At 41.0% G+C, this 13781-nt stretch overlaps 1 protein-coding gene across 3 annotated transcripts in view; it reads left to right on the top strand.

Moving 5' to 3' along the window:
• Positions 1-13781, top strand: part of LOC134804084 (tyrosine-protein phosphatase non-receptor type 61F-like) — a 36101-nt gene that overhangs the window by 6419 nt on the left and 15901 nt on the right. For 2 of the 3 annotated variants that reach the window (XM_063776994.1, XM_063776995.1), the window contains exons 3-9: positions 6386-6534; positions 7174-7287; positions 7785-8010; positions 8766-8915; positions 10397-10538; positions 11705-11825; positions 12332-12445. In XM_063776994.1, the coding sequence (XP_063633064.1) occupies positions 6386-6534; positions 7174-7287; positions 7785-8010; positions 8766-8915; positions 10397-10538; positions 11705-11825; positions 12332-12445 (1016 nt within the window). Of the gene's footprint in view, positions 1-6385; positions 6535-7173; positions 7288-7784; positions 8011-8765; positions 8916-10396; positions 10539-11704; positions 11826-12331; positions 12740-13781 lie in introns of those variants that run through there. The other variant, XM_063776993.1, reaches the window with a different exon arrangement.

Here is a 13781-nt window from a genome sequence, read left to right as displayed (position 1 = left end):
ACGAGAGATCTTACGAGGCGAGTCTTCGTTGCCTTTGTGATGTTACGGTCACTCCATATCTTGAAGAGTTTCTCCATTGCAGACCTAGTAACTAATGACTATGCTAACTATTTAAGGGTAGATTTTGTTTACTTTTATTTAAATACCTAAAGATACAGTGTATAACGTATTTAACGTTTGTAACTCTTGGGCCCAGTTGAAATTTTTAGTCTTTAGAATCACTCCATACATTTTCCTTGACGTTCTCACTATCAACTGTCATTTACGGAACTCATAGTAGAGTTACTGTAGTCAAAAGTAGTTTTACCTGAAAATCATTGCTTAATAGTAATTGTGACTGTTACTATCAGTCAAAAGTACTCGCAGAGATAGGTAGGTTAGGGTTATTTTTTTTTGCTACGCCCTAAAAACGAAACTGCTGCCAGAAATAGATGTGATTTTCAGGTAAGACTACTTTTGACCAACATGCTCAGTCAAAAGCAGTTTTGCCTGTTTTTGTCGGTTAAAAGTTCTTTTGACCAGTTCACACTTTTGACTGCAACATATCCATATCACTACATACAGCGGTCGGCAACCTTTTAGCAGCCAAGGGCCACATAGTAGTTAACAAAGTTGACGCGGGCCGCACTTCGTTAATATGTGTGACTTTATCAGACATTGTCGTTTGTCAATATTATATACAAAATAGCCAGGGGGGCTCGCGGGCTACGGCCCTACACACACGAGTACACACTTACACTTACGAGTGAGAGGTTCGCGGGCCGCATGCGGCCCGCGGGCCGCTTGTTGCCGACCGCTGCCTTATAAAATAAAGTCCCCCGCCCCGCCGCGTCTGTCTGTTTGTGTGTTTGTTCGCGATGAACTCAAAAACTACTGAACGGGTTTTCATGCGGTTTTCACCTATCAGTAGAGTGATTCTTGAGGAAGAAGGTTTAGGTGTATAATTTGTTAACCCGTGCGAAGGCGGGGCGGGTCGCTAGTAAGTCCTATATTATCGTGATCCTATTGAAGCCTTTTGTATCATATAAAATATAATATATTTCTATAATAAAATATTTTTCTATCCTTTTATATTTTTCTTTTCAAACAACAAGCGTATTGATACGCCTACGTCGTATTTAAGTTCTTGGAAACGTAATTTTCCAACATTTCCATGCTTTTGAGACGTATCGGAGCGGCCGAGGAGCTCACAAATATCTGAACAAGCACTTGCACCCTGCTAATAGAGGCTTTAATTATGGTCTTCGGTTACCGCGATAGTTATGGATTATATCGCGTACATTTAAAGGGGCCCACTGATTAACAGCCCGCTGGACGGTATCGGCCTGTCAGTTAGAACTAAATTTTGACAGTTCCGAACAACTGACAGGCCGATACCGCCCGGCGGACTGTTAATCAGTGGGCCCAGGCCCCTTAAAATACATCCCGACTTTTCGAACCTTTTACTTATAGCAGGGATGTTGCGGATGCAGAAATTTTGACATGCGCGTATGCGGATGCGGATATTTAAAGTCTCACATCCGCGGATGCGGATGTCAAGATTAGTTACTTAAAAAACGTCGAATATTAGATTTTAGTAATTTGTATTTAAAAAAAACGATACGTTTAGTATTTGAGCAAGAATATATGAGTCGCTGTCAGATTATGCGATTTTGGTATTAAGAAAAGGTAATAGGGTAGATATTTGCTGAGAGAGTCGAATGGATTTACCTGAGTTTGAAGTTAAGACGAAACAGGAACTGAGTTTTAAATATTTTAGGTAAATGTACCCGTCTCGCTAACGGAAGCGGCACCGAAAAGTAGTGCGATAAGGACAAGGCGAAAAATCCTGCGTAAAAATCTCAAAAATCGAGGTTTCGTACTCCTCTGTTTCCTCCTCCAAAACTTAACCAATCGTAACCAAATTTGGAAATCTAAATGATTATGAAATTATCTGTGTCGGACCGTTTTGCTTTTTTGGCTAATTGATATCAGTTTTGAATGCCACGCCTCTCATTGCGGCATAGTCAATTAGGCCATTTTGGCCATTTTTGAAGAGCTCTAGCGCCTTAAAAAACAAAAATATCAAAAAAAGCAAAACGGTCCGACATAGATATTGACAATATTAATCTGTGTTGAAAAAATCATTGCTCTAGCTTTAAAAACCACGGAGGAAAACGAGGAGTACGTTTGTATGGAGAAATGACCACTCCCGTTGGCTCTTAAGCGACACATATGTGCGTTGTATGTAATAAACAGTAATTTGACCGACTTTTCTTGATCTAGAGTTAGACGATTTCGTTATAGGTAATGACGAAATTACCTAGCATTTACGCCGCCGCTAAGACGTTCCTGTACCGACTTTATTGCGGTTTTATGCGGATGCGGATTTTGATAATAATGCGGAAGTTCCGCAGTTTACAGCGTTCGTGGTCAACGTGGTCACCTCTGTCACAGAATAAATAATAGTACCTACTACCGTACAGAAAGGACACTTCCTACAAAACCGAAGTTTGACAGCGAATCAGGGACCAATCATGCTATCTCTTTCTAATGTATGATCTACCGTGGCTTATGTAAAATCTTGTCAGATATTTTTGCGGCCTTTGTTGTGTAACATATTGCAGATGACTACTTTAAAGCCCCGTCTCCATATCGCGCGAGCCAATGTTCGATGGTTTGCCGCGCGATATGGAGACGAGGTTTAAGAAAAACTAATCAAAATATTTGATAAAAATAATTTGATTTTGTTATCAAAGTGAGCCTCCCGGGCGATAACTCGTTGGTTAACGGCTATGTATGATGATCCCTCATGGACGTTATGTCTGGCGCTCCGTTGGTGGGTTGAGGAATAGCAGCCACCGAAACATGTAAAAAAATAAAATAATTTTTGTTATCGCCTCCCGTTTGATACTTTGTCAGAAGATAGTTTAGATGTTATTATAAATAAAAATAACCGTCAGTCGGTTGTATAGCGGTGGAAAGACCGTCAGCTACTTGCATAAACATGTATAAAATAAGCGCTGTACCTTTTTATTATAGCAATAACTAAATCATGAAACTTTGCATGTAGGATTTCATCAGACATTTCAATAAGCGCCTTATGGATTTGCGGGCATGATCAACTGACGGTCTTTCCACCGCGATACAACCGGCTGACTATTTTTTTAATTCATGAGAGCATCTAAACTATCATCTGACAAAGTATCAAGCGGGAGGCGACGACTGACGATATTTGATCCTGGCCCGCGGTCTAAAAGTCGCGTCAAGATCATTTTGAACACCTGGCCCGCTTAGCAACTTCTGCTGCTGACTGTAAATATTTACTAGGAATTCACATTAGCCAACTTTCCTGTAGGTATGTGGTGTATTTTTAAATGAATTCAATTATCCTGGGAATCTTCCATTTTTTGACGCGAGGCTTATAAAGCAAACCTACGCAGCCATGATTAAAATTTAAAAACAACGGTTCTTTCATTTTTGTAATCATAAATGAGTAGGAATGTAGAGGTATAAGAGGCTTATTCTAATTGTAATAACACTAATTAAATATATTCAACAGGGGACACGGGTAAATGCGACACTAGAAGTAAATGCGTCTTTTAACACATTCAACACCAAGAACCCGACTGTCGGGTACACTGTTCGTAGCGACTACGCGCTACATACGACGAAACCGTGGCTACGCGCTACGAGCGTAACCCGTAGCACTTAGTGGTATTGAATGTGTTAAAGATTTCTTCTAAACGGAACATTTTAGAACTATTGCATTTGCAACCCTCTTTCGAAGTGTGGAAACTGAACTTTTAATGCGTCCGGCTATAGTAGTTATAAGACATCGGTTACACGCTAATTCTGGCGTCAGTTCAGTCCATCAGTCTGGTCAGACTGACGGGAGAATTATCGTGTAACACGCGGACTGATGGACTGATGGTCTGGACTGATGAAAATTAAAATTTTTAGATAGTATTCGTCAGTCGATTTTGAATGACAGAAAACTGATAGGAGACTGATCGTGTAACCTGTTTGTGTCATTCTCGCGTCAGTCACCATATTAGACAAGACTAAATGACTGTGTTGCGTTCTGTGTCCAAACGGCGACTGTGTCGTAATTTTATCAGTCTGTTGTCAGTCTGGACTGATCGTGTAACCGTGTCCATTTTCCATCATTCTGGCATCAGTCAAAACTCGAATGGACTGATGGACTGAACTGACGCCAGAATTAGCGTGTAACCGATGTCTAACATGTTGCGTTTCGAAGATATCTTAAAAAACGCATTCATCACAAGAGATGCATTTATCCCGGTTGACCTTAACATATTATGAGTTTTATGATTTTCATCTGGAATTGTTACTTAATGGTCTGCTACGGACTGTTTGAAAGATGGTTGTATTAAGTAGGTCTATCTAAAATTATTAAGTTTATAATGTTAGTATGGTGTATTTTGTAAGCAGTAGCTTTTGTCACAAAACTCAAATACCTTCTACAAACAAGGAACTTGCAAATTTTATTTTGTGACACACTTTTATTGCTAACCGTACTTATTCTTAATTTGTTATTTACAGTCCGTTAACTCTCAGAATAACCGTTCGTTTTTCGGGTAAAATCGGACGTAATGGCGAAATAGAAAATGACAGTATCTTACTGATTTAGTTGCAATCCAACAAAGAGTGCAGTCGTCTTTTCAGCCTTAAACTATATAGAGTAGTTAATATGTACCACCATAACTAGTAGGTAAATATTTAATTTATACATAAAAAATGAAAATGTATAATTTTACCATATGAATTGAAATATGTGACTGGTATTATCTTTATCAACTCCATACATATAATTTCCGCCAGAAGTAGTAAATGACGGTGTGACGTTGTGTTCTCAAATTACCTCGGGACAATTTCAAATTCTGATTCTATTTTATTTAGATTATGACAAAAAGTCATAACGCAATATAGTCATCCACCTAATATTAAGCATAATGTCATTAAATTTGGGCTTATTTTAGTTATTTTACATTGAGACAATAGGTATCCTTAACTTTTTGCGGTAAGTTTAAAACTTTTTGTGAGAATAAGAAAGCAGAACAGCAGTATCACCTTCGCGTGTTACCGCCGATACCTGATGTATCTTTCTAAAATCCGAAGTATTCCGAAGTTCATTTTGAAAGTTAACGGAGTGTACAGTCGACGTCAAAGATATGTTTACACTTTTTGCCTTATTACTTATTACAAAGAAGTAAGGTGCTAAAGTGTAGACATATTTTTGACGTCGACTGTACATGTCTATCAAGTGCCTTTCTGATAATGTGTTTGTTTTTCCATCGAAGAGTTGCTTTGGCCATCTTCCGACTGCATCATGAGATCAGCTTGCATTGTCATCGGAATTACGAAATTGAATATTTATTTTAAGATTAGTTTTTTTTTTATTTTACGTTTTAGTTTTATGTTTTATAGGTTAGATATTTAATTATGTTTTATTTGTAGTTATGATCAATTACATTATTATATTACGGAACTACATTATTAAATTGTACAACGGGAATTAATCGCGTATTTAAGTTTTAAGACTGATATGCGATTAAGTGCCATTGTACAATTTAATGATGTGTAAAAATCGTGAAAGTTTCAGTGTTTTACGGAAGTACAAAAAGCAACACTCGTAACTGTACACCGGTGGACCTTATTACAAAAGGTATAACGTCCACCGATGTACAGTTAACAGTGTGGGCGATGGTACTTAATCAGATACCAGATAGTGGTTCAAATTTAAGTTACAAGATTTGAAACACACACATAGGTAGTTATATAGAGAAATACACGGTGTTTTTACAGTCCGTTAATTTCAAGTGTGCATTCCTGAGATTACAGACTAATGATTATTCGCACAGAATAGGAATATTGCATGATGATGACACATGTTGAATTTTATAACAAAATCTAGCAAATGAGCAATTTATCACAGTAATGTGGATATTAAAATAATATATGGAAATAATACAAAAATACAGGACCAGAAACTTTCTAAATTTAAGTTTTTATACTTCCCAAAAGGAAATAAGTAAGGCTACCATTCGATTCCTTACATTTTATCCAAAAAAGTTTGTATAGCACCGACAATATTTCACCGACAAAAACACAATTTTCTTGTATTTGTCCATACTTCAAGATGGACTCTCAGTGACCTTGACGTCACGTTCACTTATCGTTTTGTTACGAGCGTTTCGCGAGTGAAGTACGACTGTCGGACTTTGACTATCATTTCTGAGTTTTGTATTGCTTTAATGTAATGGGTCCCATATAGACATTTGAACCTAAAAACAAACCCGATCTATCGATACCATAAATGAAAATTAGTCATGTAGCCTATTGGAAGTATTCGGAACCCATCATCAACGATCCGACATTCCAGATGGAGCGAGCCAACCGCAAGTACATCCTGACCCAGGGCCCGCTCGCGTTCACCGTCGGCCACTTCTGGCTGATGGTGTGGGAGCAGAACTCCCGCGCCATCCTCATGCTGAACAAGATCATCGAGAAGAACGAGACCAAGTGCCACTGGTACACATTGTTTTACTGTCTACTCGTGGATTATTAACAGTTCGTAAACCAAACTATAATCGCACACTTTTGACTATGGGCTCCCGACTCATATATAATGAGTTCATTACGAAACACTTTAGTAATCTATAATGAATTTATAAACTGAAATAGTTGAACTGAGATGATAATAGATAATGAATTTGACGCGTTTCGCCGCGGTCAAAGGACAAAACAAAGACATCAACGAGCCTCTTTTTCTGTAAATACTCACCTAATTCTGTTTAATTATTTAGGTTTTAAGTACATTAAAAAAATATTCTAAGAGAAGTTATGAAATGAACATTATAATTTTAGATATATTGAATTAACAAATTGATAACATGTACAAAGTTTACTCACAGAAAAATTATTGTGTAAAATGGTGATCAAGCTTTTCAATCTCAAACCTTACTTGGGCCCCTCAGCACGCTTCGTGGCCTAAACACTGTACTCGGCTGAAATCGTGCTTCATGTTGTCATCCATCTCCGTAATTTGTTTTGGTAAAGAGTTATATACTAAACAGGCTATGTAACACCAGTTCTTGCGGTAGGTACAGCTTTAGTCGCTTTAGAAGCTAGCATGGTTAATTCCGACTGAAATTGTCATTTTCATTATAGGTACTGGCCCCGGGCCCTCGGCGAGGACAGCAAGATGGTGCTCAAGGAGGTCCAGCTGACGGTGGAGCAGATACAGGAGGAGGATTTCAACTACTACTCCACCAGGGTGTTCAGGTGAAAAATACTTCTGAAATCTGAATATTTCATCTTTTTCACAGATTTTTGTTGACGTTATCTGGTCCTGGCAGAATATCAGTGCCTCTCAAGCGTAATACTGAGTCAGAACCCTCTTGTTTTGCTCCGACGCACACAGCATTAAAAAAAATGAATTCATATTTGGATGGTGTTTAGCAAAGGTGATTCGTCAATTTTTTGAGTTGACATCTTATTGAGAAATTAATGTGGGTTGACACATTGTTGCTTAACAGCATCCACTTATAGGGACCGTGAATTTTCGATGTCTGCCAGTTTGTGGCCTAAATAAAATATTCTACAGTTCATATGTGCTTCCTTGTTCCAACACTGGCAGATGGATTGTTGACACATCCCAAATAAGCATATGTCAAAGTTTTTACCGCTCGCAAAAATTATATATTCCCTATCGAAACATATTTTCGCTAGCTGGGACCGATGTGCGATCTTCATCAATTACAACGAACTCTTTTTGACAGGATCGTGGACCTCGAAACCAGCGAGTCCCGCGAAGTGATACAGTTCCACTACACAACCTGGCCCGACTTCGGCGTCCCGCAGTCCCCGCACGCGTTCCTCGAGTTCCTTCGGCGCGTGCGGGCTTCGGGCGCGCTGGAGGCGGACGCGGGGCCCGCGGTGGTGCACTGCAGTGCGGGGATCGGCCGTTCCGGGACCTTCTGTCTGGTGGACTCATGCCTTGTCATTGTAAGTATAGGGGCGAGGCCGAGAGGCCGACGTTAGTGAATTTAAGCGCGGAAATTGGGCGTTCCGGACCTTTTGTCTGGTGGACTCGTGTCTTGTAATTGTAAGTATAGCCTCCTAAGTCCGGGGTTCCTTGTATAAGGACTAAATAAAATCGAAGTAGAACTATAACGGGATTAAAGAAGGTTCCATATTCAAAAGTGAGGATAGCGGTGTCCGACGGTGGTGAATTTACTTTAGCTAGCCATACACGTACGGATTTGCCCGCCAGATCTGCCTGAAAGATGTGTCTGACGGGCACATCCGTCAATGTGTGGCTAGAAATAGACACAGATTTCTGTCCGCTGTCCGTGCTAAAAACCAACAGTCGGGATGTGCCCGTCAGACACATCTTTCAGGCAGATCCGGCGGGCAAATCCGTACGTGTATGGCTAGCTTTTCTGTCTTATGGACTCGTGTCCCGTTATTGAAATTACAGTTCCTGATCTCGAAAATTAGATCTTAAACAAGCTTTTGTCCAACGTTTCCTGCATTTTTCGTCCACTGAACTTACAGTTAATTTTTCTCCATCCTGACTTGATCTCATCCAGAGAACCCCAAAGATCTGCGTTGTCCATGACTCCAAGTATCTCAAAGTATTTGACTTGTAATGCTATCTCTTAACCCTTTGAACGCCACGTCATGCACCAAGTTATTGGCGGTTAAAGGGAAATTGTTTTAGCATGACATGAATATCTAACTGTATCCGTTGTTTACAGATTGAAAACGAGGGCATGGACAAGTTGAGCGTCCAGCAGGTCCTCCTGGAGATGCGGAAGGACCGCATGGGGCTCATTCAGACCCCAGACCAGCTGCGCTTCTCCTACCAGGCCATCATTGAGGGCGCCAAGCGACTCGACCCTGACTACGTTAGTTATAAACATAAACATAATGTATTTAAAAAAAACACGTATTTCATGGTTACATTCATATAAAACAAAGACTTAAATAAGTTTTTGGGAAAAATTTCATTTTTGGTACAAGCTTTTATCGCTGACTGTACTTTTCTTACGACAGACAACTAATACTCATCGAGACAATTCTAAAAACCCCTAACACAATTAGGTTGCGCTGTTTCATCACGGAGTTCCTATGGCCACCTCCTGTCTCCATCATCAGATCAGCTTGATGGTACCATAATATTGCATTGTCATCCGATTTATACATGCATGCAAAATTTCAGCTCAATCGGAAACCGGGAAGTGGATCAAATTTAACTTGCAAGATTTGATTACAGACAGACAACGGTCAGGTGAAACTAAGTAAAAGCTTGTAAAATAGTGATAGTTTACATGTGCTGAACTAGGATTCCCTGTGTTTCAGGCGTGCTACTGATACTTACTAACATTGTCTAACTAGCCACCCGCCCCGGCTTCGCACGGGTTGATAAATTATACACCTAACCCTTCCTCAAGAATCACTCTATATCAATCATCTATCTATTGATAGGTGAAGACCGTATGAAAATCCGTTCAGTATTGTTATTGAGCTTATTGCGAACATACAAACAGACGGACGCGGCGGGGGACTTTGTTTTATAATGTGTAGTGATATACGTAGTTAAATCTTAACCTTTTGACCGCCTTTGACAGCCGGGACTTACGCGGGACTCCGTAAAGTTCAATTTCGCTTAAATAATCGCGATTGCCTGACGTGGCGTGGTGGCATATTCCTTCGCCGTCTGGCGTTCAAAAGGTTAAGGATTACCCCTTACTGCGCTTTACACACACACACCATCATGAGTAGGTACTTATAATTTCAAAAAGTTACACTCACACTCACACCGTTGGCTCAGCGACTCAATATGAGACTTGGCCTCCGACACAAGACAGCGCCACTTTTCTCGGTCTTGTATGACCTCTCGCCAATTGTTCGCCCAATCCTAACCTACGGATGCGAAGCGTGGACACTGACACTCAAGGAAGAAAACATGCTGCTAGTGGCCGAAAGGAAGATCCTCTGTAAGATACTGGGCCCAAAAAAAACCAGACGGAAGCTAGTCAGTCCTTAGGAACCGTGAGATCGAAGACCTAGTGGCTGAACCTAACATCACGGGAGAGACTAAAGCTCACGGACTCCGTTGGTTGGGCCACCTTGAGAGAATGGATGAAGATCGGAACGTGAAAAGAGCATACCTGGGCCGCCCAGCAGGAAGACGTCCTATCGGACGCCCCAGATATCGCTGGTGCGACATGGTAGAGGCGGATCTACGCGAACTTCGAGCCAATTTCAAAAAGATAATTAATTTTATACAGAATGTATGAGTGTTGGGTCCTGTCTGTGTAAGATAAAAAAACTGGGACGTTTTAAAATTAATTCCATACTAATTTTTAACAAAATTATTTTTCAGAAGGAACCTCAAATGGAAGAGAGCATATACTCGTCAGTGCCCGACGAAGAGGAGCCCCCCCCGCCGCCCCCACCGCGCGGCGAGAGCCTCTCCAGGGCCCCTAAGAGGCCCTTACCCTCCATACCCGTCAGCGCTTCGCTTGGTAAGTACATGAGGGAGGGTCCGGAAGCAAATGCCTACGCAAAATGGATAGATATACTGTAGATAAACTACAACGCGAATTGTCTATGAGTCAAAAACCTACAATAGTTAACCTCAAATGGACAAGTTTGATCGCCGCGTCTGTCTGTATGTATGTTCGCGATTAAATTCAAAACTACTGAAAGAACTGAAAGCGGTTTTCATCTATCAACACACAGTGTTATCCAAAACAAACCAGTGGATTAGACCCTGGAACCGCCACATACGTCATCTTCGCCCGTTAGTTCTCATCGTTCCCTCCTAAAGATTGATGGACAGCATAACTTAAATTGTCTGCATTTCATTTGTTTTGACAGCGCACTCTAGGACTCCTTGACGGAACTGCGCCGAACGCGACTCAGGTGTACTGTAACACCCTAGTTTGCTCTATTTGTCAAAGGTTGCGTGATAAAACGCCTCTTGGAGGCAATAAGGTTTATAAAATAAAAAGGTAAATTCCAATAACGACGAAACATATTATGAAGCTAATAATACACTAAGAATTTTTCATTCATACACTTCATTCGTATCTTTCTATCATAAGACGAATGCCCGTTTTTATATCATTAATAAAAGTTGTAAGGCTCTTCAGGCCCCGACTACGACGACTAGATCTCCATATCGCCTATACCGGATGTGGCCTGTAACATGAGCAAATAATTAAAACATAGATTGTACTCCTCAAACGGTGACACTTTTGTTCAACAACTTTTAAAATTATGAAATATTTAGACTCCCTATTTTTCATACACAATAAATATTATTTTCAATGGACGCCATCGCCACGCCATATCATTGTGATTGACGTTGCTTGTCACGCCTTAAACATAACAAAATTTGCAATACATTGCGTCTTAGAATAAACTTTAAAGTGTATTAAAAATCAAACCCCAAGTTATTTTTAAAAGTCGCTGAACAAATGTTGGTCAGTATGAGGAGTACAGCCTACAGTTTAATTTTTTGCTCGTGTTACAGGCCACACCTGGTATATATATGTAATAATAATAATAGCACCGCTCACAATCTCTCTGGTTAGCCTTAAGGTTGACTGGTAGAGAATGCCTTTTCTTTTGTGCAATAAAGATTAAATAAATAAATAAATATATATATTTTTAAATATGCTTACAGGCGACATGCATCAGTTTACCGCGGAGGCGTCTTCGGACGACAGCCTGCCTGCCTCGCCCGCGCCGGACTCCTCGCCCGCCTCGTCCGCCGACGACGAGGAGGAGCCGCCTCCGCCCGAGAGGTGACTACACGAACTCTAAGGAGACTAATAATAATACATATAACCCAATTTGTTTCATAACCACACAAAGGAGAAATAAGCGTGCAAAAATATATAATTTCGATCACTGCAGAATGTCGGTTAGCTGCGAAAATCACTCGTTATTTTCTTATGTCAGAGACAATTTTCGGAATTATCCGACATTCGGTAGTGTTATGAATTCGCTCGAATACTTTTTTTATGCGTTTCTCTTAATAGGCGGGTCCACACATAAGGGGCTGTCCATAAATTACGTCATTGATTTTTGACGATTTTTGACCCCCCCCCCCCTATAATCATCCAAAACCCATGCTTAAATGACCCCATTTCTTCCTACTTCATGCTACCGTCATCCGATGTCCAGACCCCCCCCCCCCCCTAATTTGAAATGACGTAATTTATGAATAGCCCCTAACTTGAATACATTCTGTTATGATTTAACAAATAGTGACTGCGGTGAAAAGCTTAACGTTCCCATTATATTCCAGCGGCGGCGAGCCGGCGGCGGAGCTGCGCCGGCGCCGCACTCGCGAGCTCGCCGAGCGCGTCTCCGCCATCAAGCGGCGCGCGCGCGACGCCGAGCGCTGGCACGACCTCAAGAGGTCCTTGTACAAACCGCTTACCATCACCTTCGGCGTCATTCTGGCCGGCATTGTCATCTATGCTTACGTTAAACACTAGATATGTCCATTACTGGGCCCGGCATCTATGCATGTGCCGCGAACTAGGCTACGTGTTGACAATAACTAGGCCCACTGTCCTACGTCATAAACTAGACTTATACAGTACCTAAAACACTCCAGTAGTATCATACACATGTCAAATACTTGCTCTACGTCAGATTAAGACGCTGAGTGATGGCACGACCGCGTCGTTCTCGCCGGCATTGTGTCCGTAACTGGGCCCGAACACGGTGGCCAAAAAATAAGTGCATTCGTCCCGTTGCCAGGGAGGTTTTGGGATTATACTGAGCAACTTTTACTATGGCAAACCCAGCCATAGAAAATGGACCAGCCAAAATGTATGAAACTGCAAAATTTTTTTTTCGCGATTTCGGGGATGGTCCCATAGTAAAAGTTGCTCAGTATAATCCCGAAACCTCCCTAGTAACGAGAATGCAGTTATTTATTGGCCACCCTGTAGATAATATATGTGACACAAATTGTGTCCGGTGTTAACAATCATTAACCAACATCAAAGACTAGGCTATACACAGGCTCTGGGCCAGGTGACATCCTGACGTTAAAAACTCTGTTATTAACTCAAAACTGGGCCTGATGGCATGTATGCATATGTCAAACAGAGCCCATCAACGTAAGGATAGTATTCCACCTATACAATTTCTTTGTCTAATGTGTATTGCGTCTCACATTTTGCTTTAATGAGAGAGTGAGACGCACTGACATTGAACAAATAAATTGAACAGGTGTAATACCACACTAAAACACGTATCATGCATGTGTCATAAACTGGGTCCATTCTCATCGCCACGTCGATATAATTATTGTATCGTTATACAAGAAAGAATGCAGATAAATTAATAGATCAAACAAACTGGCAATTACAAGCACCACAGAATAAATAGTCTTTTATCATCAAAACGCACGCCATAACCGTCTGGATCCAAGTCATTTTACTGGCACAAGACTTTCATCTATGCACATGTCCAATACTGGGCCCGATGTCAATTGCTTATGTCCAATACTGGACTCGTTGTTATCTAATGTCAATAAGCGCCACTTGCACCATCCCACTAACCCAGAGTTAACCGGTTAAACCGTAAACCTAGTGTCAAATTGTATTGGTAATCATGGTAACTCCAGGTTTAACCGGTTAACCTCGGGTTAGTGAATGGTGCAATTGGCCCTAAGTCGGCCAATCGTCATGTAATGAACGTCGGTGTGCAACCGCTGTCGGCGGTCGGCGGCCAAGGTGTTC

This window comes from Cydia splendana, chromosome Z (genome assembly GCF_910591565.1).
Source record: "Cydia splendana chromosome Z, ilCydSple1.2, whole genome shotgun sequence".
Classification (NCBI taxonomy): Eukaryota; Metazoa; Arthropoda; class Insecta; order Lepidoptera; family Tortricidae; genus Cydia; species Cydia splendana.
The sequence above is the reverse complement of the archived record's forward strand: the minus strand, read 5'-3'. Positions and strand labels throughout refer to the sequence as shown.